The sequence below is a fragment of the Sinohyriopsis cumingii genome, chromosome 4, assembly GCF_028554795.1.
Source record: "Sinohyriopsis cumingii isolate HCF-2022 chromosome 4, ASM2855479v2, whole genome shotgun sequence".
Classification (NCBI taxonomy): Eukaryota; Metazoa; Mollusca; class Bivalvia; order Unionida; family Unionidae; genus Sinohyriopsis; species Sinohyriopsis cumingii.
The window spans coordinates 3,315,987-3,341,604 of record NC_142964.1 but is presented as its reverse complement, the minus strand read 5'-3'; the positions used below and the strand labels follow the sequence as shown (position 1 = coordinate 3,341,604).

Below are 25,618 nucleotides of genomic sequence, written 5' to 3'. Positions count from 1 at the left end.
ATTTATTGGACTAACACACAGCTACCATGACATGAACAAGGCAAACTTTGTTATAGATATATATCAAGACATGAACAGAGAACAGTTTAGAGAATGTCCTTGATAGATTAGTTTAACTTTATTTATTATTAATCAGTGTGTTTTGGATAATCCCTTATTTTGTACGGTTACTACATTTAGAGCTGTTCTTTCCTCTCCTCATTCTTCGTCATATATTATTCCAATCCATGTAGCACAGTGGTCATAACATTTAATGCAAGTCCCCACACACACTGGAATTATATTTTCAATGATCTAATAAAGCAATTTAAAATTTAACACTGAATGTACCAATAATGTGTGTCAAGGTCTTAAAATTTATTCGTAAAGTAAACCATTTTCACACTTACAGCATCAATACAATCAAGTTAGAGCATAAATGTATAGATAAGTAATATGTGTGTAACAGTAGGTTACACTAATTAACCTGCAATGTACAGTTGGAATATACACTGAAATTTCCTGAGCTTGACAGTGATGGGAACACGTTTTAAATGTTATGCAGTAGTGACCCCTTTATAAAGGTACATGACCAGTCTGCAAGATCCTAGTTTATAGAAGTGTTTGGAGAAAGTTCAGTGTAAGATTGAAAAATAATTATCAATTTATTCAGTATGAAATGGTAATTTTGCATCCATAAAATCTGAAATATTTTCACAAAGTAGTAAAACTTAGGAAGTCACTTTTTGGACATGAGAAACATGGCTCCTGAGGACAAAATCATGTCTACTATAAACAGGTTTGAGGGTCTTTGAAGAAGAGGCATACTGTATATACTCACATGTGTACAACAGTTTCGGCACTGGGATGTTGTGCGAGTCGACAAGACATTTTATAGTACTTGATAAAAATAACTGATCTTATAATGTAGCAATTACCGTGTATGTGGAATTTAAGATAACATTCTATCAGCTCAAACAATACTCAGCTTGTATTATCATTGGTTTATGAATGAATGAATGAATAATAATAACAGTACTTATAGGAAGCGACAAAAATAAGTTCTTGGAATTATTCTCCATCTTGCTCCCAGTTTATTTACAAATTTATCCAAACTCACTGACACCATGCTCAAACAGATACAAGACTCTCTCCCTCTCTCTCCTCTGACAATACATGTACATGTAGTAAATTTACATAAATAAGCAAATCAAAAAATCAAAGTGCTTGGCAACGTAAAACTTTTGCTAATATAAAACAGTTCATGTATGATAATTTGCTTTGTTTGATTATTATTATTATTATTATTAACATTATTATATAAAGGGGATAACTTAATACTAATCTCCCTCAAGACAATGTGAAGTAAAACTGAAATAACATTAAAAAAATATTTGTAACTAACATGTATACAAACTATATTAGGCTCTCACCTCAGACTTGAAGACTGCACAGCACTCTCTCAATACAATACCCTTCATTATAATGCCATTGCTGTTATAAGGAAGGTATAATCAAAGATTCCATTTCATGCTGTAGCACTGGAATTATGTATAGTGTTCTTTACAAGGTGGTCTCTCTATTAAGAGTTATACTCATCAGCTCCCATGGACAGTGTTATAGTGAGGGAGTACTTAGTTTGCATGAAACAAAATCAAATTAAATGATTCAGAACTGAAAACTTTGTTGTAAAATGGCTTTATATGATAACATGCATTGTTTTGTCGTATGAATGTGTACAAGTTAGCAATGCAGTTGTCAGCACTGTCGTATAATCAGTACTGTACAAAATTTCATTTTGTGTATCTAAAATTAAAAATGTTCACTAATCAAATGTAATTAGCAGTTCTTATATAAAAAGTACCTGGCATTGACAATCTTTTTTTGCAACACAGTCCTCAAATTCACTGTGCCTACTCAAATATTCTCTAAGGAACATCTTTAAATTAAATTCTCACAAAATAGATGACTAATGATGTTTTTTTTATTCAGTTTAAATAAGTTGAGATTTAAAGCCTTGTATTTTAATTTTGTGCAGTAATAACTAACTAAACTAAATGCACTCAACAGATCACTCAACATTGTCAATAGATGTCGAATCCTACACTTGTCAAGAAACCTGTCCAGTTATGCAAATGATTCATTCTGAAGCAACACATACTGAAGAATAAAACATCATGTGAAAAGGTACCCAATACAGGTCTTCCAGTGTGACACTTCAAACGGCCAGAATTGGTCACTCAGTACAGTCCTATGATGTGACACTTCAAACGGCCAGAATTGGTCACTCAGTACAGTCCTATGATGTGACACTTCAAGCAGCCAGAATTGGTCCTCAGTACAGTCCTATGATGTGACACTTCAAACGGCCAGAATTGGTCACTCAGTACAGTCCTATGATGTGACACTTCAAGCAGTCAGAAATGGTCACTCAGTACAGTCCTATTATGTGACACTTCAAGCAGCCAGAAATGGTCATTCAGCACAGCTCTCTATCATGCCACTTGAAAAAAACCAGAATCATTCGCTCAAAACTGGCCCTCCATTTATTTGTAGCTGTTGTTGGTTGTACAGTACTTTTAACATTACTGCTATAACATAGTAAGGAAATACAGCTAAGCACCTTTCCCAAGGACACGGGCAGCCAACCAAGGCTGAAGTGGATGAGAACTGAACCTGAGAACCTTGGATTTTCAGTCCTATACTCTCAGATATGATTCTTGTCATCCACAAAAAAAGCTGAAAAGGGGGCCTCGAGGGACAGCAACTCTGATCTGGGGAATCAGAGTGCCAAAGGCCCCTGACCACAAACACATTGTACACTCATAAAAAACTGCTCCTGGTGCATCTTATGATCATAAAATAAACCAAAATAATCATTTGAAAAACTAATAAACTAAAATATGTTCTACTTGACCTCAATAATTTCACAATATTTACTGTCACATGATTTTGTTTTCCAATACAACGCTAAAGTTATTTCATGTGCATGTGAGTGTTCACATCATCATTAAGTCACAATAATTTGTCAATTTTTGGAGCAAATATATTATACTTCTCTCTTTTCCAAACAAATCTGTAAAATAACTTTATACAAATAATCCCATGCATTCACTTGACTTTTTCTCCAATTGACACAACCTGCTGATATGCTAGTCGAGCTCCTTTTGCGGCTTTGGAAAAGATTTCTTTAGCCTTCCTTTTTGTCACCACTTACTTTTTTGGCTCAGTGTGTAATCGTTTCTTTACCTTCTCAAAATTCAGCCGTTTTCCTTACAAGCTGGTGCTTGTATTGGCGACATGCAGTATGCATATTCTGACAGAGGGCTACATCTGTTCTCTCATGCAAGAAATCTTTCTTCATATAGTAATAAACTGCACTTTTTCCAGATGCCTTCTGAGCTTCAATTTTTCTGTATGCAGCTTCTTTTGTAGGCACTGTTCCAAACTCTTCCAAACATGATTACCATAATTCATTCCTTTCTTGCAGAGGACACAAAATCCAAATGCCAGTCCTCTAGCGTTCAGTTTTCTCATAAACTGACCAACTAAATTTCCATCAACTTTTCATTCCAGCCATTCCCTTTTCCATATGATTTTTAAACCTTTATCTAAACTCTTTGCATCATGGTCTCTCTCAACAACTCGGGATACCACGTTTTGCAAGCATACTTTTTCTTTCCATTGCTATCAGTTTCCATTACACAAAGATTCACTGGATGAATTTAAACTTTTGACCAATCAGAATACTCTTTACGAAAGTCATGTGCTAACTAATATATGGAACGAAAAATTTACAAGGATGGTTGCAGAATGAGACTGGACAGACGTTTTTAAAAAAACGGATCAGAGATGATATAAAAAACAGACTGTATCAAGAAAACTCTGATTCAAGTCAGGAGAAAAGTGGAATTCTGCTTTAAAATGGAGAAAAATCATGTCTGTACTCTACCAACTGAGCTACATTGGCTATCCTGGCTATTTATAGAACAGGTATATGTTATATTTCACTTTGCAAATGAGCAGGTAAAACCTAATCTGTTTTTACAAAGAAAGCAAATTGAGGTTTTTAAAGTTTGTACAAGTACACATAAAAATGCTGTAACAGAATGGCAATAGCTAAATGAGATTCTGCACAAGAACATTACATGTGGTGATAACCCTGACCCTGGTGTTATTTTCATCCCATTTATTCTGTTAATCATTTATTTACTAATTTGTTTTAATTTATTTATATAATTACTTATTTGAATCACTAGACCAACTTTTTTCTTGGACTACATATTTTATGGCTATGTACCATACACATGGTCAGTTTTTCTGTGTGAATTGATTTTCAATCTACAGACTACATAGTTAGTCACCAAGAAACGGGTGCAAGTAATAAAAACCAAAAGAAAGCAATATCCATTTAAAACCATGTACCCTATGTAATCAACAGATTTTTTACACATGACACATGGTTTGTATGACAATTATTTCATAGAGATTTTTAATGCATGGCTTATAAACTGTTTGACAGGTTTTTAAAGTGTGGCTTATACACTGTTTGACAGATTTTTAATGCAAGGTTTATACACTGTTTGACAGACTTTTAATGCATGGCTTATATACTGTTTGACAGATTTTTAATGCATGGCATATACACTATTTTACAGATTTTTAATGCATGGCTTATACACTGTTTGACAGGTTTTTAATGCATGGTTTATACACTGATAGAGGTTTTTAATGCATGGTTTATGCACTGAGGTTTTTAGTGTGGTTTATACACTGACTGAGGTTTTTAAACCATAGTTTAGACAATGATAGAGGTTTTTAATGCATAGTTTATACACTGATTGAGGTTTGTAATGCATGTTTTTTTCACTGAGGTTTTTAAAATGTGGTTTATACACTGTTTTATTGAGGTTTTTAATATGTAGTTTAGACGCTAATAGAGGTTTTTTAATGCATGGTTTATACACTGAGGTTTGTAATGCTTCATTTTATAGGAACACTGAGGTTTTTACTGCTTTTATATTAACAGTATTTGAGGTTTTTAATGCTTGCATGTGTTTATTTCTTATACATGTAACTTGGTTTTATATGAATATTATTTGAAATTTGCATACATTTATTAATTATATAAGAGATTTTTAATATGTGTATGTGATTTTGTCCTCAGGAAATACTTTTAAGTGGTGTATCTGATGTCTGTGTTGATTATGGTAGTGCTTTACAACAATGGCTGAGGCAAGACAGAGGACACCATAGAATATATGGCAGACATATCAGGTATATCAGGATGATCAGGCATAGGCGGAACTGCATCAGCAACTAAGCTGGCTTGATGCACATTTCTACGACCATCTTTGCACAAGATTTTGCTTAGTTTCCTCAATCATTAATATAATCATTGTCTCTACATAAGACAGAAACAAGATGAAGAAAAAAAACATACTATTTTCAAATTTATCAGCTGATATTTGTCCATGAATTGTCAGTAAAGCTACTTAAAATACAAGTAAAGATTATTGTCCAATCATCAAACACTTGGATATCTCAACACTGTGGATCGTGGTTTGCATAAGCACTTTTTCAGTGGAAAGATTTTCTTATAAAAAGTTAAATAAAATAAAGTAATGACATTTGATATCTCTTTCATAATGGATATGTACAACATTTTGATGCCAAGTTGTCATGGTATTAATCTTTTACAAACAATTTTTTAAACAGGACCATGGCAGTAAATAGATTAAGCATACCAATCGGGTTTAAATGGACTGTGTAGATAAGTGCAAAGCTGACACCTAATATGTACTTGATTCCTGTTATGTGCTACTGGTATTGTAGTTTGCTGCTGTATAGTTTAATTTAAGAATAAAAAATTCTTATTATTAACTAACAGTTTTCCATAAATAACTATTTTAAAAAATGCAATATTTTCTTCTTTCTCTCTCGTCAACATTTACTATGCTCAACACACAACTTAGTAAACTGTGAAGTTGATTTCATTTTAAATTATTTTTTCTGTTAATAAAAATTTAGGTAAGTGTATGGCAGAATTTTGTAGTTTGTAATGCCTGTCCACTGACAAAGTGAAACATGACATGTAGCTGGTCTAAAAATGTGTAGCAAGTCTGTGCACCAAACAAGTAAATCATGCTATACTGAAGTGCTGTGCTGTGCTGTGCTGGGACATGTTTGAAAATGAGTGAGCCAACTGGAAGCAGTGTTTTTCATAGGAAATTTTCTTCTGAAGTGAGTGCAGCTTCCAATCAGGTCATATGTGATAACTGGGAAACTATTCTGACAATAGGTATACAACATTGAAGTCCTTATCCATTCTTTCTTTTAATTTTTTCTTACATAAATCATCAATGTTAGATGATACTAATACAGTTTGGATGTTGTATGTATATTACAGATTAAGGTAACAAAATAGTGTATATACTCTCTTATAAGTCAAGTCCAACTGCATAGACCATGAGCTGCATTGCATAAAGTGTCTGCAGGTCAGAGTCCCTTGTTGTTTATACCAATTATTCCAAACAACTACACATAACCAGATCTGCCAGAGTATAATGCAGTGGCAGATCTGGGTCTGTGCAGTTCGCAGTTGGACTCGAATGCGAATATATATGGTAGTTTTAATGTATTCTTTTATTAGAAGATGTCATATGAAGAAACTTAACCTTTGCTACTTAAATGATGGACAACTTAAAATGTACGCTGTAAAATAGTAAGAGAAAAAAAATCTTAATAAAAAATGTTTTGAAAACGTATGGATTTACATTAAAATTCGACTTGGAATATCACTGTTTCGGAAGACCACCTGCCATTTCAAACAGATTCTTCATACATGGATCAAATGTTTTATTAAAGTGAGGATCTTTATTGAAAGAACAGCTGTCATCAAAGACCCTCTATTCTGCAGACAGACAGAACAACATCTATTCAGTAATGGAGTCATAATGTTAAATCCCCATAAGAAGCTTCATTGTCAAGTATGTTATTTTGTATTTGAAGTTGATCAATACCACCATGGATGCATGAATTCTTGCTCTTTGCCTTTAATAAGTGATTATCCTTTCCAGATTTGACTGTCATCATAAAAAGTGCATGAAGTTTGTTGATGTTTTAATGTTACCAATATTAAACTTATACACCAAGTCATCATCTGTTGTAATGTCACACTGAGTCATCATCTGTTGTAATGTCAAACTGAGTCATCATCTGTTGTAATGTCACACTGAGTCATCATCTGTTGTAATGTCACACTGAGTCATCATCTGTTGTAATGTCACACTGAGTCATCATCTGTTGTAATGTCACACTGAGTCATCATCTGTTGTAATGTTGCACTGAGTCATCATCTGTTGTAATGTCACACCGAGTCATCATCTGTTGTAATGTCACACGGAGTCATCATCTGTTGTAATGTCACACTGAGTCATCATCTGTTGTAATGTCACACTGAATCATCATCTAGTCATTGTGGTTACACCCTTTGTTTATCAACTTAAATCTCTTTATGTCACCACTGAATTCAACTTTTGGCTTTTGTATCTCAATAAATTTTGTTCTGAGGGTTAAATCGGTTTATTTCATTTGTTTTTACATATACACATTTATTCCATATTTACCCTAAACTGCTACAGTGCAATTCAAAACCATAACAAATAAACATTTCCTTAGCTGATTTTTCAAATTATATCCTAACACATTCATACATGATCTTCAAATGCAAATGTGAATGTTTTCATAGATGCATATCTTGATTTATTTATTAAATTATCTTGAGATGACAAGATTGCAGTATTTTAACAAATACTATGATGAATAAAATGCATGTATAGTAATGGTATGTACTTTCCCTTAAACTATGTTAAATTGTGACCTTGAAAACTGATCATCTTGCAGAAACCTGTTAAGAGAGACCACGTGTCTTGATAAACAGCTATTTGTTGATTGAGGGGTGGGTATCTAGAGACAGACAGAAGAAACATTAGTTTAAACACTACCTTAACACTATTCCACTACTACTGCAGTAAAAAGTTCATAATATGCAAATTAAGTATTATTCCGTAGTAATCCAAACTTATTTCATACAAATAACACAGCAATAGAACCCATCGATTTGGAAACCCTTGTACCTCTGCAGTTTCCTTCAATATAAAGGAATATGGATACAATTAATTAAAATAATCACCAAAAAACTTTGCGCAGACAAACGTCATTAAGTAGTACGCAGGACTTGTAAATGTTTAAATGATATTCTCCATATAAGAAAACAAATCAGCACACAAAATGTAAGCTTCCTTCAGAATCCATATGGCCTCCATGTTTATGATCATACTGTAGTTCTGAAAGAAACAATATAGAAATCATATGAAAAAAGAATTTGTATTGTATACTTTCTTTGTATTTAGACTTGATAAATAATTGTTTTAACTGAAACTCATACACTAGTACTGATCTCATCTTATGTGCAGCCAAGTATGAAAATCACTAAATGATACAATGTAACTATATTTATGCCTCAAAAACAAGTTTGGGAGTAGGAGTGTAAGCCATTCAATTTCATGGGTAAAGAGGAATTCCAAAACAAACCAATTATTTTCAAAAAGAGAATGGAATGGGAGGAGTGAAATATCCCCAATTCAAATTATAATGTATGCCGATAACAATGGCTTTGACTAATGCATAGTGTATACAGGAAGTAGCAAGTTTGATTGTATAGCCAAATTTGAGAGACTGGTTCTACAAGCAACCACCTGCCATTTATGGCCAAATTGCTGTACTAGGATCCATTTTACCATGTAAATGCAATGGCATGAGCAATCACCTGCAATTATGATTAGTTTTGGCACATGATGTGTTTCCACAGTTCTGTGGACATGATATAAGCTTACTTAATCTGCTGTAACCATGATTGGTAAGTTACGTCTGCAAGGAGAGTGCAGATTCCAAAGTAAGATGTAAAAATAAATTGACAAAAAAAGCTGTCTGGTTATCATTTTCATAAGATTATAAGGTAAAGCTGTAAGCCAAGGAAAGCATACCAGACTTGTGTACCTGTCAAACCACCATCACAATGCCACATTCATCAAAACCCCTATTCAGTTTAATCATTCTGTATTTTGAGGATTAGCAATCATGGCTGTACATTCAGTTTGAAAGTTTATATTCTTTGCTTATCTGCTGTGAAAAACCACATGATGCCAAAACTTCCCAACCTGTTTCACTGTGGAATGATGGATACTGTCTTATATCATTTGTCTGTGGAGTTACAATGCACAATAACCAGATAAACTAGGCTCATTGTCTTTTATCAAGTCATTTGCTTTTTCTGGATGAGTAAATTGTAAAGTTACTGAAAAGGTCTGTATTCTTGGTTGCTTTATTGGTGTTATTAAAACCAGCACCTGTAATTGAAATGCCACAATCAAAGATCTTGTCACTTGTTCAAATTAGTAGATCTGTTGATCTTTTTTGTTTACTGAGTTTTATTTCATCGAGTCAGGTTTTGACTGTAAATAAATTTAATATGTGTTAACAAACCTAACTGTTCAATTTATGGACAGGATAAATATGTGTCTCATAACAGATCATTTCTTTGCTGGAGATATGTCACAGACCAAACTTAATCCACAGTCTAGTTTACACAGTCCCTTTCTCAGGCTATCAAAAGAGGTGACACTGATCAAATTTATTTACAGCCCAACTGCATGATTACCAAAGCAACATACCAACATTGACAACAGTGTGAAAATTTGGCAATGTTATAATCAGTGACAGGAATACCGTGTAAATATATTTCACTAAAAATAAAAATAAAAAACTTGTGCAGTAACCCATAGCAAACATACGGGACAAACTTTTGGTTTATTGCCAGAGGTCAAAACCTTTTTTAAAATGAAAATATAAACATCATGTTCAGGTGAAGTCCATCAAAATGTCAGCTGAACACTTTCTCTCTCTTTCTCTCTCTCTCTCTCTCTCTCACACACACACACACACACACATAAAATTTCCCCTCTGCTTTCCATTCACTTTTCATTATTGAATAATCAACTAACCTACCTAGACTCTACGTCTTATTTTGAAGCTCTGCTGATTACCAAGGTCTCTTGCTTCCATACTTGAGAACACTAATCTATACCTGTAATGGAATATAAAATGCAATCATAAACAAGAAAAGAATGGGTTCTGAATTAGCTAAGCCCTAATTAACTGCAAAAAAACCTAAAGTAAATCAAGAAATGAAGCTGTCAGAAGAAAGCAAAGCATTTAAGTACAAGAGGCTGGTATTTTTTAATACACAAGATGATAAACAATGAACAATCATGTAGACAAACCAAGATTTAAGCACGTCACAGAGACCTTTCTCTTTGATAAACTAAAGCAGTACTTCTCAGGTCTACAGTATGCAACCACCATAATTTGCCAATTGAACAAAGAACAGTTTAGTGTTTTATGTGAGACAAGCAAGTCATCATTAGAAGATGTTTGATGAAAATCCCATGCCAATATAATATAGTATTCACATGAATTGGTAACAACATTTTCAATACAATACAATACATACCTACTTATAAATCAAGTAAAACTGCAAACAGAAATTATCATAATTCGCCATAGCATTATGCACTTGCAGATCTGATTAGGGTCTATTTTGTTTGTTCTATTGATTACTCCTAACAAACTACACAGACCCAAATCTGCCATCACATAATGTGCTGGCAGATCTGGGTTTCTGAACAATGCATTTGGACTTGGCTTACAATTGAATATATAAAGTATGTTCATTATGGCAGCTATGACTTGGACTAAATGATTTACTGGTATATCCGTAAATGACGGCTTATTAGATAAATTGACATAAAGTGGAGGCATCTTTTACAAACTGAACATTAAAAGCATGCCATGAGTGAAACACATGTATTTGCAACATTTTTCTGCTTTTCACTGATCTGCTCCAATTTTTAAACGTGTTCATATTTCCTCTTTTTCTTTTCATCTGCAGCAGTTTTTAAGGTAGATTAAATGATAATATATTCAGAGAGACAAATAGCTAGTCAGCTAGACTGCACTATCTACTAAACCAATTAATAGCATGAAAGATAAAAAAATTAAATCAAAGAATACGTGTATAAGCGTCAGGTAGGGGGAAAAAAAATTATCCAGTCAAACAAATAGTACCATCATGGGTCTACAAAATAATTACATTTCTCTGTTTTTGTAACTTGTGTATGTACTAATGAAAATTATCAATTTTTCCAAACATATGGTGCGGAAAAAAATCTGTATTGTCATGATTGTGTATTAATGTGTCTGGCAAGTACAATGCTAGTTGTAAGTGGTCTAGATATGAAAATCAGGTTTAATTATATCCTTGCTTGCCAACGGAAAACACTTGCATTTTAAATTTCAATATTATTTTACAAATAAAGAACTATTGTTGCATTTCTGGTGTTTGTTTTCCTTTTTGTTTTTATTAAATTATGACAGTCTGTTCATCATGTAAATGTATTGCATTGGAGATAAATCTCACTAGAAACTTGTCTTTAAATGTGACAAAGTGCTAATATCAATATTGTTTCATAATATAAAGAATGTCTTTGACAACAGAATGTGTCACTGAAATAACATATCTATTCACAATATTTTATCTCTTGAAATCTGAAGAAGAAAAAAAATATTCTTCTCCAAAAATACTTCAAGCAACCTTGACACTAAAACTACAAATATGCCAGTTATTACCTTCAATATGTAATGGAGCCACATCATTTAGACTGGTTCAGGAATTTAGTTGCAGAATGCCATTATCTCTACACTGATTACAGGTACAAAGACCAAACAGATTATATCCAAAAGGTGATTATTATGAGAAAATATACTACATGTACTGAATAAAACTGACACAACAAGAACTTGTGAAACTCATGTATCAGAAATGGTGACCTCTCTATCATAAATTAATGCAACACCCAGCTTAGTTTACTGAAATGTATTTAAACAGCTTATTTTACACAAGTTAATCCACTGTAGTGAGAAAATTTTTTAATGGGCATGACTGCTTTATCTCCCTTTTTATGTTCTCCAGTCATAAAAACCTGCAATCACACATAAGTTCATGTGACCATTAATTTTACTGTTATTAAAGTTATTCATTAATTAATTCCATTAGGCTTCTCAAGATGAAAGGTTTCATGCCTTAAATAAATATCATTACCTTTAACCAGATTGCAGATTTTGCTTTGCTCAGAGAACTGCCTGATCACGAATTGTGGAGTACACTGTATGTCAGGTGTTTTTTATTTCTGCCTAATTCGTGTGATAATTAGGGTGATCAAAGAGATTCCGCAACCAAATGAATGGCTACTCAATCAATATGGTTTTAGTAGAAAATAAAACATTCCTCAGTTTATTTTCCAACTTGAATTTTTTTCCTTTGGCTTTAAAAACACGTTATATGTTTCTGGGCATGTTTATATACCATTTAAAACTATTACTAATTTTAGAAAATACGGTGTCTTGAAATTTGGAGGGTCAAGTTATATAGCAATCAAGATTACGATAGTCCCAACGCGCAATGAAAATTACTAATTGCTGTGTAAGAATATTAATTATGATATGTAGGTTATAGGTTTCTAAAACTGAACCAAATTTTGTTTGTCAGCTTGACTAATGTTTTGAGTAGTATAAAGGAATAAAAGAGATCTAAGATAAACAATCATGAGTCATTATGTGACTATGGTATATCCAAATTATGAATCATCATGTGACCATGGTATATCCAAATCATGAGTCATGATGTGACCATGGTATATCCAAATTCATGTTAAAACAACGCATGTCATACCATATATATTCACTTATGAGTCAAACTGCAAAGACCCAGATCTGCTGTCACATAATGTGCTGGCAGATCTAGGTCTGTGCAGTTTGTTAGGAGTAATCAGTAGAACAAACAAAACAGACCCCAATCTGCAGGTACATTATGATATAGCAGATCAGGATTATTGTTGTTTCAAAAATACAGACAGGCCTCACATTTGCAACTTACATTTTCTTTTCTACTGTTAGTAGCATTGTTCCATTATTATTTCCATTAAATGCCTCCTCAATACTTTGGAGAGAGTATCCTGGGAACTGTTCCCAGGTTCCTTCTGTATTCTGTAACTCCCATACTGGGCCCTTGCTCGCAACGTCAGGTGAACTGATGAAAACAAGTGGTTAAATAATGATGTGTTCTAGGTTAAAATAAGATCAATCATAAAAACTGAAAACTTAAGATGGCCATGTATACAGACACTGAGGAAAACTATATATTTTTGTTAATTTGTGAATAATACTTTAATAATTCTCTCTGGTATTATATTCTGATGTTTTCATTTACAGTCAACAAGAAAATGCAAGTTTTCATAGATATTTACTATTTGTGTACGTATAACAAACACCCCCATGTGGTTCTGACATAATTATTGGCTCAACTTGTCATGGTCATTACCTGGATAGTAAAACAAAAATGTGCTCACTTTGAACCTCCACGGTCCTGGATTCAATTTCATACAAGAGTAGGTCACCATTCGAAAGTCAATGGTTGGATCAGGGTTCTCCTGCTTCCTCCACCATCAACTTCAAAATCAATGTTATCACAAATGTTGTTCACTCTGTTGGAAGTCAATCCAGATTATGTTAGAAAACTCTGTCGTGGTGTTTTACTTCTTCAAATGGGAAGGGACCAAACTGCCTAACCTGTGCATGCTCATTAGAGCAACATACAAATCAGACACATTCCCTGCAGAATAATATCTTGGCAGACGTGCCCCAAAAATGGGTCAGGTTATTCATATGGAATGGTCACATCATCCTTAGTTTTCATTGGATTTATGTGGGCATCTGATGATCTAATGGTCCAAGTCTGACTTAATATTCTTTTAAAATTAGTTTTTACTGGATTTATGTGGGCATCTGATGTTCTAATGGTCCAAGTCTGACTTAATATTCTTTTGAAATTAGTTTTCATTGGATTTATGTGGGCATCTGATGATCTAATGGTCCAAGTCTGATTTAATACTCTTTTAAACTTCTATCAACACAAAACAAATAACAGTTTCAAATTAAATATTCAAAGGGCACTTAAGACAGAATTAAGTTATTGAAAACATAAAAACATACAGTTTATTTCTTATAAATCAGCTTCAAAAGAATGACAGATAAAGTTCAACACAGTCAAGTAAATATATTCCTTGAATTTGTAAAAATAAAATACCTCACTAAATTAAAATGATAACTTTAAATGATAAAATGATAACAAAGAAATCACATTAAATTTTCTATAAAAGAATCTAAAAGTTCATTTTCCTGTTCAGAATAATCAAGCTCATTTGTTGTCAAGGTTTGTAGTCTACTGTCACAAAACTAAACTTGAACCAAACCATAACCCGCTTCTAGCCAAAGGAATACCTATTACTCAACAATACTAAAGCTGAAAAGCAAATAAATAAAAATTATTCTGTATAAAACATAAAACCTCGACTTACCAGACTTCCAAGTCATACTTGCCACTGTAACCATATCTATAATTTCCCTGTTGCCCACCTGACCAGGCGACCTGAATGGATAACACAAAATACTTGTCAGAATAATTCCGTGATAAAGTTTAATTCTGAAAATAGATACAAACACAGATCTCTCTCCATTATATATATATATATATATATATATATATATATATATATATATATATATATATATATATATATATATATATATGCAATAAACTGACAACTAACAGTGCAAAACTAATTTCTTCCTATCCTGAGCACTTTTGATTCTAAATGAGTATTTTTCAAAGGCAAATACAAAACTGAGACAAGACAAACAGAAAAGTCAGAAATATTGTTGAGGTTACAAAACTTTACATGACTTTTTCTACAGGAATAAAATCTTGAAATTTTTTATGGCAATATGGCTCAATGATTTCTAGGTCAATATAAAATACTTTTCTGCATCAGCATCATGTTGAAGTAAACTAGATCAAACATAAAAAATGTCAAGCGTATATATATATATATATATATATATATATATATATATATATATATATATATATATATATATATATATATATATATATAAGAATGTTATTGAAAAGGGTTTATGATTGACTAAATGACTTAATAATTAATTACTGATAATGACTATTTATCATGTAAAGCACCAGGGTGAACAGTTACTATATACAGAAATGATGTAGAATTTACAGCTGTAAATACACAAATTCAATATGAAAATGAAATGATTGCATTTTGTCAATGCCCTAAATCATATATGACAATAAGGACAAACACTGTAGTGAAACTTACATTGACTTGACCCTTATCTGATATGGCAATGACGGTTCCTAAGTTCCCCTCACCACCATCTTGGTCACCCCAACGCCAACTAGGACCTGAAAAATTTATCAAGTAGTTGTCAAATGTGGACATATTTTTGAATTTATAGCATTTCCAAGCCTAGTAAATGGGTCAATGTTTTAGCATTTCCAAGCCTAGTAAATGGGTCAATGTTTTTAGCATTTCCAAGCCTAGTAAATGGGTCAATGTTTTAGCATTTCCAAGCCTAGTAAATGGGTCAATTTTTTTTGTATTTCAAAGCCTAGTAAATGGGTCAATGTTTTAGCATTTCCAAGCCTAGTAAATGGGTCAATGTTTTCTGTATTTCAAAGCCTAGTAAATGGGTCCTTGGTTTTTAACAATTCTAGACCTAGCTAATGGGTCAATGTTTGAATCTCCATGAAGTCAATTGGACAAAAATTCACCACCACCACCAATGACTTTACCCTCCTCCAAGTGCCAATGGCAAAGTCATATTGCTTCAATCTAGCAGCACATTTTTCATTAGCAAAGCAACCCCTAGATATCTGCTTATATTCCTGCTTAATTATCATCAGGCATGCTATCAAATATTCCTGTGAATATCTGACTTCTCTGGACATATCTGGATAAACAACGTTTTGTTGCAGCATATAAACTGAAGCTTAGCTGAAAATTAGAATTTATGACCGAAGGCGTAACATTTTTTTCCTATGCCACAAACTAATCTCTACCCTGATAAACACTGAGGAAACTAACTTTAAACCTTAACCCTTTAGAACCCTTTCCATTTTTCTGTATGATTGCCTCTCATACTTGCACAGTCTACTGATATATACAGAAGATGCAAGGATTAATGGCTCTTTAATGGGACACAGACACATACAAAAGATGTAAGGATTAATGGGTGTTTAATAGTACACTGAAACATACAGAAGATGTAGAGATTAACTGGTGTTTAATGGCACATAACACTGATACAAACAGAAGATATAGAGATTAATGGGTGATGAATAGCATATAACACTGATAAATACAGAATAATGTAGGGATTAAGGGGTTTTTAATGGCACATTGATACATACAAAAGATGTAGGGATTAATGGGTGTTTAATGGCACATTGACACATACAAAAGATATAGGGATTAATGGGTGTTTAATGGCACACTGACACATGCAGAAGATGTAGGGATTAATTGGTGTTTAATAGCATATAACACTGATACATACAGAACATGTTGGGATTAATGGGTGTTTAATGGCACATAACACTGGCACATACAGAAGATGTAGAGATTAATGGGTGCTTAATGGCATACAACACTGATACATACAGAAGATGTAGGGATTAATGGCTGTTTAATGTGACAGACACATACAGAAGATGTAAGGATTAATGGGTGTTTAATGGCAGACTGACACATAGAGAAGATGTAGGGATTAATGGGTGTTTAATAGCATATAACAATGATACAAACAGAAGATGTAGAGATTAATGGGTGTTTAAAGACATATAACACTGACACATACAGAAGATGTAGAGATTAATTGGTGTTTAATGGCACATAACACTGATACAAACAGAAGATATAGGGATTAATGGGTGATGAATAGTATATAACACTGATAAATACAGAATAATGTAGGGATTAAGGGGTGTTTAATGGCACATTGACACATACAAAAGATGTAGGGATTAATGGGTGTTTAATGGCACACTGACACATACAGAAGATGTAGGGATTAATTAGTGTTTAATAGCAGATAATACTGATACATACAGAACATGTAGGAATTAATGGCTGTTTAATGTGACAGACACATACAGAAGATGTAGGGATTAATGGGTGTTTAATAGCACATACCACTGATACAAACAAAAGATGTTAAGATTAATGGGTGTTTAATGGCACATAACACTGATACATACAGAAGATGTAGAGATTAATGGGTGTTTAATGGCACATAACACTGATACAAACAGAAGATGTAAGGATTAATGGGTGTTTAATAGCACACTGATACAAACAAAAGATGTTAAGATTAATGGGTGTTTAATGGCACATAACACTGATACATACAGAAGATGTAGAGATTAATGGGTGTTTAATGGCACATAACACTGATACAAACAAAAGATGTTGAGATTAATGGGTGTTTAATGGCACATAACCCTGATACATACAGAAAATGTAGGGATTAATGGGTGTTTAATAGCATACAACACTAATACATACAGAATATGTAGGGGTTAATGGGTGTTTAATAGCACATAACACTGATACAAACAAAAGATGTTAAGATTAATGGGTGTTTAATGGCACATAACACTGATACAAACAGAAGATGTAGGGATTAATGGGTGTTTAATATCATATAACACTGATACATAAGATGTAGGGATTATTGGGTGTTTAATAGCATATAACACTAATACATAAAGAAGATGTAGGGGTTAATGAGTGTTTAATGGCACATAACACTGACACAAACAGAAGATGTAGAGATTAATGGGTGTTTAATAGCATATAACACTAATACATACAGAATATGTAGGGGTTAATGGGTGTTTAATGGCACATAACACTGAACATACAGAAGATGTAGGGATTAATTGGTGTTTAACAGTACCTAACACTGATACAAACAAAAGATGTTGAGATTAATGGGTGTTTAATGGCATATGACACTGATACATACAGAAGATGTAGGGATTAATGAGTCTTTAAAAGCACACTGACACATACAAATTATATCGAGATTAATGGGTGTTTAATGGCACATAACACTGACATATACAGACGATGTAGAGATTAATGGGTGTTTAATGGCATATAACACTAATAGATACAGAAGATGTAAGGGTTAATGGGTGTTTAATGGCACATAACACTGAACATACAGAAGATGTACGGATTAATTGGTGTTTAACATCACTTAACACTGATACATACAGAAGTACTTGTGGCTAAGACAAGGGAGTAAAGTACCTTGCCCATGCCTGCAATATTCCCACATAGTGTCAGAGGGTTTTGTGGACTTGAAAAATGTGTTGTGAGGTCCCAAGAGGGGGTCACTGCATGTGACTTAAAAATGTGACATTGTCCAATTGAGATTAAGTTATCTTTATTCTTTTTATGTCAACTTATACAAAATTACTGGAAATTCTAACTTGACGAAAACAAGAAAATACCATCTGTTTTCTTAAAAGCATTTAATACACTTACAAACCAAATTTATTTGGAGACTTAACATTCTCTAATATCATCACCACCTACATGTGCCCACACTCACGTAAACAAAACAATACAGACATGACATATATGTATCATTTGCTGCAGTCATTGCTGCTCTAAATAGTTTCACAGAGTGGGGTGGGTGGGTTGAAGGAATTACAAATGACATCTGGATTCATTTTGGCACCCATTATTAGATGTTCAAATTTCCCAAAGATCTTGTTGATTTTTCTCAGCATAGAAAATGATCTGACTGGATCTGCATTGCTGTAAGTGAGTGGCAAACATGCTGGGTGGTGTTGCTATTTCAACAGATGTACATTCCAGAATGACTACTGTTGATATGTTGCAGTGTGAGTGAAAAATAAAATGTTCCCCCTTGCTGCTGTGCTAAACAAAGTCAAACACCTTCCAGGAGTTCAGAATTTAGTTTAGCTTGGCATTGCTCATTTTGTAAATGACTCATCTATTCTTAAATCACACCATCATTTTGACATTCTTCCTTAAAAATTGAACCTCACTTGTACACTATTCCAACTACCAAAATAACCATGGATTGTGTTTTATATATGGAGTAAAATCTGACTTGCCAATAATATTTAATAATGATCAATCATTCTCACTCAAGGCAATGATGTATAAAGTTTTGTTCTGCTCCAAGGATGGTTCTACATGGGCTCTAAGTACGACTGTCTCTACAGAATACGTGCTTCAAACATGTATAGTGGTAGTAAAAACAATATTTTTCATTCCCCATAGATTACTGAAAACTGTGTTGTTGTTTCTAAATGTGTCAGAGGGTTTGGGAGTAAAACATTAGTTTCTCATGTTATGACAGGATGGTATGAACTTGCAATGAGAAACAATATGGCAGCTGACCCCAGCTGTTCTAGGCAGATGTGAACCCACACCCCCTAACTATTAGTCCAGCATGCTAACTACTGTGCTATTGCTGGATTCGTGGAATATGGAATAGGGAAAAGGATGAATCTGAGTTGGGGTCTACCTTGCACATGATTTCCCGAGCTTCTTACTGGAAAAGTGCTTTCCTAAATAAAACTTTACAATAACAAACTTTTACGTGGTGGATTTGCTTTATAATCTTCAAGCATGGACTTGTCCAAGAAGAATTATAGTATATACTTTGTATATCAAAGCCGAAAGAATCCACTATATACGTTTCAATATCACTGTGTATTCTAAAGCTTGATAAAAGGTCTATATCACTGCATATTCTAAAGCTTGATAACAGGAACTGCTCCGGTGACCTAGTGGTTAGAGCATCCTCCTTGGATGCATGACATTGTGGGTTCAATCCCCAGCCAAGTCATACCAACGACTTATAAAAATGGTACTAACAACAGCTGCCTCGCTTGGCACTCAACATTAAGAGGTTAGTGTTAGGACTGGTCAGCCTGGTGTCAGGATAATGTGACTGGGTGGAACATCATACTACATGTCTGCGGCATGATGCCCCAGTGCTAGACATCACTACAAACTGCCACACTGCAGACATCGTAGCAATATGACTGAAAAATTGTTCAAGCTACATTAAAAATCTGAATCACACACACACTTGATAACAGGTCTATATCACTGCATGTTCTAAAGCTTGATAACAGGTCTATGAGTAATCAAATAGCTTGATAACAGGTCTATGAGTAATCAAATAGCTTGATAACAGGTCTATGAGTAATCAAATAGCTTGATAACAGGTATATGAGTAATCAAATAGCTTGATAACAGGTCTATGAGTAATCAAATAGCTTGATAACAGGTCTATAAGTACTCAAATAGCTTAATAACAGGTCTATGAGTAATCAAATACCTCTTTTCACCAGAACACCAACAGCAATCTGCTTATTGTCAGCCAAGATTCTTGGCTCCTCAACAATCCTCACTTCATATACCCCATCAGCCCCATATCTGCATTTAGTCTGGACTTCACTGTCCCAATGTACTGTAACTGAACCTGTCAAAAAGTACATAACTGAATCTCCGAAATGCATAATTCATCTTGAAATTTCTTGAAAACATGTAAATTTTCTTTCACCTTACAGTTTGCTTATGATAAATGTTTCTTCACAAAACTGACCAACTCTGTGTCAATGAATTCTGCCTGGACATTTTCAAAAGGAGTTAGAATAGTGTACTGCCAGTAATGGTCATTCATCAAAGAGTCACAAACTTTTAAACAATGGAATACATCAACATATTACTCCTACAAATGGTGCTTGTGTACCATCAACCGATCAGTTACCTACTTTAAAAATTTAATTCATGAAGAAATCCTTCTGAAAGAGATAACCAGTCTAGAAATCCCACAGTACTCTCATGCCATCTAGAAACAGACAAGAGACATTGTGAATTTTATTATCTGTATGCATATCACATTTACCTACTGAGATATGTACCCATGTACCCAATTTAGAACATAGAAAATCTATGCATAATGCATCAATATAATAATGAGGGGTAATGACCAGTCAGAAAGCACAATTTGATTTGTAAATGTCAAAATTCAAAGACCAATCAATACATCAGAATTTTGACTGGCTAATTTCAAATCAATGATCAATCAGTCATCAGAATTTGATTGGCTAATGTATAATCACTGACCAATCTGACATCAGAATTTTTTATTGACTAATGTCTAATCAATGATCAATCTGACACCAGAATTTGACAAACTAATATCAAAACAATGATCAAACAAATATATATGAATATATTTTATAGTATCATAGCTGCCAACTGCAGAGTACAAAAATACTGACTGTTTATGACAAAATTACTGATTTTCAGGAACAAATATTGATTTCTAAAACATTCTCCTTTACTAGATAGTTTCATAAATTTAAACATGACCATAAAATTGTCCTTCCAGTTCTGTTTTCTTTTCTTTGCTGGAGAAAATTTTGAATCTTCTGCTGTTTTATGACATGATGAAAACGAGATACAGTGATAGCGGCACATGCTTTGGACCATCCAATATGGTGGTTAAAGGCTGGCATGATAACCTTGATTTCAAATGAACCAATCATATTTTAGAACTCTATATCCCTATATACTCGCAATACATTTATTCTAAGATTGAAATCTGGTGCCCATTCTAAATAGAAAATTGCAAGGAAACTTTTGGTTTAATTTTATTAATACCAAAACAGATTTTTAACATGAAAGTATAGACCTATATTTAGGTCAAAAATATGGGACAAATACAGAAAAAATGGGACACTTGATAGCAATGTATCATGAACAGTCCATCATGTATGAATATATTTAATATTATGGACTATCAATCATGTATGAATTTATTTTATATCATGAACAATTAACACATTAACCCTTAGCAACAAGTTAACATCGCAGGAGGTAGTAGCCTACTGCCTAGCTCCGTAGCATCATGGTCATGCATGATACACTAAAGTGGGTTGTATTATAGAAAGGTAGACAGATGTAGCTCTACAATGACACCAAATAATCTGGAATTTCTAGTTGCACCACAAAATACAGAGGGAAAACCTCATTTTTTGGATCCAATTTTTTTCTACCCAAATTTCGCCTGTGGTCGGAATTCGATTTTGTGTCTGGATTTTAGACTTTTCGGTCTCAGATCTAAGGCAAACCAGTATGAACTGCAAACAGACAGATGAACCTTTGCTAAAAGTAGGATAAGATGGCCATTTGGAATAAAGAGTGGTCTCGATACAAAAATAATGGCTCCGTTTAACAAAAAATTAAAAATTAAAAATTTAAAAAAAATCCAACTTTTACCCTTCTGCTTAGGGGAGTTCCAGTAAAACATATACCATACGGGGGGGGGGAAGGCACTTTCAAATTCAACCAACCCACACCAGAAGTAATTTTAAAAAATTATGATCCACCGTCAGATGTTGGTTAGTGGGCAGTAGAAGCGATTTTAATATTGGGTTGGGGACAGAAGCTATTTAAATGACAGCTGGCTGGAGGTAATCTACTGAATTCTTATAGATCATATATTATGATCCACCGTCAGATGTATTTTAATCAAAAAACACTGCCCCCTACAGAAGCATATTTTTTAACATAATTTCTGGCTGTTGGTTAGTGGGCAGTAGAAGCGATTTTAATATTGGGTTGGGGACAGAAGCTATTTAAATGACAGCTGGCTGGAGGTAATCTACTGAATTCTTATAGATCATATAATCTACTGCATATTTTTATTTGTATTAGTCATTATAATCAATTTTTTGTCATTTTGTTTGTTTGTCTGTCAGCCAAGTATGTCTCTGATAATGTGAAATCATAATTTTTCATGGTGGCTTATTATTTGTAGATGTCATTGATCAGTCCCTTAATACCTGCTAATTTAACATCCATGAATACAGATTTTATAAAAGATATTTCTATTCTAATACAGAAATCATGAATTAGTATCCTTACCAAACTGTGTGTTTACTAAAGTGATCACTATGTCTTGCTATTTTTCTTTTTTCTCAGGCATGCTGCTTTTGATTAGAATAATAGTTAAATCTTGTATATCTTTAAATGTGCGGTCAGATTCTATGATTCCTTGTTATTATTTTTTTCAATAAATGTTGTGGTAAACTTATAATACATGATCTGTCAGAAAAAAAAACATTGATGCCTGTGGAAGTGATGTTGCATTATTTCTGTCTACTTTTACACTATATCATTTCTTGTAAGAACATCTTTTTCAGTTACCGATGTCTTATTTGTATGCCTTGTTGCAAGACTAATATAAAGTTATTAAAAAAATATAGCAAGTCAAATATTTTTATATCATAAGTTAGATTTTAAAAAATGGATTAAAGTCCAAGAAGCATTTTTCCCCCGAGTACTTATAAAATCAATGCCATTGCAGTTAACTGTATTGTCAACAGCATCATCATCATCACTGATGGCCTAGCAGTAACATTCTGCACTTTCAGTCCAAGTTATCACAGGTTCTATCTCCCATTTCTAATCTTTCATATGAGACTTGTACCTATGGCCTGAGGGGCTTTCATAGCAGAGTGGTATAAGATGCTTGTCTTGTGATACAAATCTGAGGAGCTTCCATGGCAGTGGTACAAGATGCTTGTCATGTGATTACTTGCCTCCAATGTGTAAATGAGAATGTTGCCAGTTACTTGTGGAAGGTCAGTGGTTCTACATAAGTGGTGTTTGGTGTCTCAAAAGGACTTGGGTTTTCTTCAGCAGTAAAACTGGCTGCCATATATAGATTCTCTTCATCTGAAAATGGTGTAAAGACCACAATGATCTACCGAAACCCAAGATCTCGTGTCTAAATTACTTCGGCTGTTGGAGATAAATGTCAAATCAACAGAGGCTCCATGTGCCCAAGTATACTAAGGTGCTTGCTTTTACATCACTTGCACATCTCACCAAGTGAGTTTGTGTCACAGATCAACCAATTTAGGTTAGTGGTCTTTCAGGGTTCTTCCTCCACCTAATATAATATTGTTAAAAAATCCACAAAAAAACCAAACCAAACTAAATCAACCAACTAATCAACTGTGGCAACAGCAGCAAAGGTACTAGTCAATCATTTTTGCCACAGCTGTATGAGTTTATAACTTTTGACTCAAGTAATTTTTGTAGACCTTTGAATATCGTCAACTATGCCTTTGTGACAGCTACCTTAAAGTCACCATCAGTTGGTACAAATAGATTTTTCATGGTGAGCATATGAGATGGAAAAGTCTTGAGCAATTGTGCATCACACACTGCCGAAAAGTTTACATTTTAGCTCACTTATAGTTTCTCCAACAATGTCCATTGTTCCAACTAGAACTGTTATAACTTATTCAAGCTATATTCACCGATACCTGGAGATATGCATCTGTAATAAATATTTGTAAAAAAGTATGAGAATGCATCAATGTTTTTCAATGATGCATCTGAATTCAGCAACAACCACAATCACCAAACCAAGAAATAAAATTATTCACATCTCTCAGGCAGAAGTAGGGTATAATCATAAACTTCCAAAAGATTTTTCAATTTTTAAATTTGCCAAATATTTTTCCAACCATACTGATTCAGTGGACATATCACCAGAATGGACAGAAACAGACCAGAAGGTTAAAATCGATTTGATACATCTTTTAAGTAGCTAAATTCATATTGGTTTAGTTAACTGTACACCCTTTACTGTCTTCCTTTTGATGAAATTTCTTACTGAAGCTGAGAAAATAATGTTGCACATATAAAAAAAGAGGCACACTTCTACTCATTTTTGTTTTTATTATACTTCTCCATTCCAGCCTGTTCTTATGATCTTGTCCCCCACATACTGTGTCTTGTTTATGATATGTATCTAAATTTTTCACTTACTTTTCCTACTACTATACAACTGTTCTGTCAATATGCATATCAGTGTGAAATGCAACAGGGAGACTAAATCCAAGATTGAAAACCTCTACATTTCTGGATGTATTCTGCTTGGATTCCATATTTCTGCACAAAACTCAAGATTTCAGGACTCTCTGTACTAATTCAGTTCCCACTGTAAACCTGTGCAAACACCATGATATTGAAATTCAGTAACTTAACATTTCGAGTGCTCATGATCAAATTTGTATCAGTATAGACACATCTATGACGACAGGTTTTGTGAAAAGAAAACCATAAGAAGCCGCACCATTTTCTGGATCTATACAAATCTGAAATGTGTGCTTTCAATACTGCACCAAAGAGTCAGCTGCTGATTTCAGTAATGAGTCGTCCAAACTCAGGTCTGTAAAGGGACGGAAATTATGTTAATAAAACAATGTCCCTCACTTTTTTCAGTTACAAGTAGGACAAGCTCTCAAAAGATTGTTTTTACTAAAATCTTACTTTCATTATCAACCAATCAGGGACAGTCAAACCCATATATACTCTATTTTATCTTCACTGATTTATAGTATGGTTCTCGTTCTTTCACATCTGTAGTAATGTGAGTCCTTTAACAACTCTCAATGATTGTAAGCCTTTTTCGACCATGCTGAATGGACACAATGTAAGATAATGTTCAAGTAACAGAA

General features: G+C 33.6%; 1 protein-coding gene across 3 annotated transcripts in view; it reads right to left on the bottom strand.

The window, feature by feature from the left end:
* Nucleotides 1-625: 625 nt before the first annotated feature.
* LOC149800541 (uncharacterized) overlaps nt 626-25,618 on the bottom strand; it is a 72,659-nt gene continuing 47,666 nt past the window's right edge. For all 3 annotated transcript variants that reach the window (XM_089954472.1, XM_089954473.1, XM_089954474.1), the window contains exons 14-19: nt 20,413-20,556; nt 15,339-15,424; nt 14,514-14,584; nt 13,034-13,186; nt 10,048-10,126; nt 626-8,327 (exon numbers count right to left, since the gene is read on the bottom strand). In XM_089954472.1, coding sequence (XP_089810598.1) covers nt 10,048-10,126; nt 13,034-13,186; nt 14,514-14,584; nt 15,339-15,424; nt 20,413-20,556 — 533 coding nt within the window. In that variant the 3' untranslated portion in view covers nt 626-8,327. The remainder of the gene's footprint in view (nt 8,328-10,047; nt 10,127-13,033; nt 13,187-14,513; nt 14,585-15,338; nt 15,425-20,412; nt 20,557-25,618) is intronic.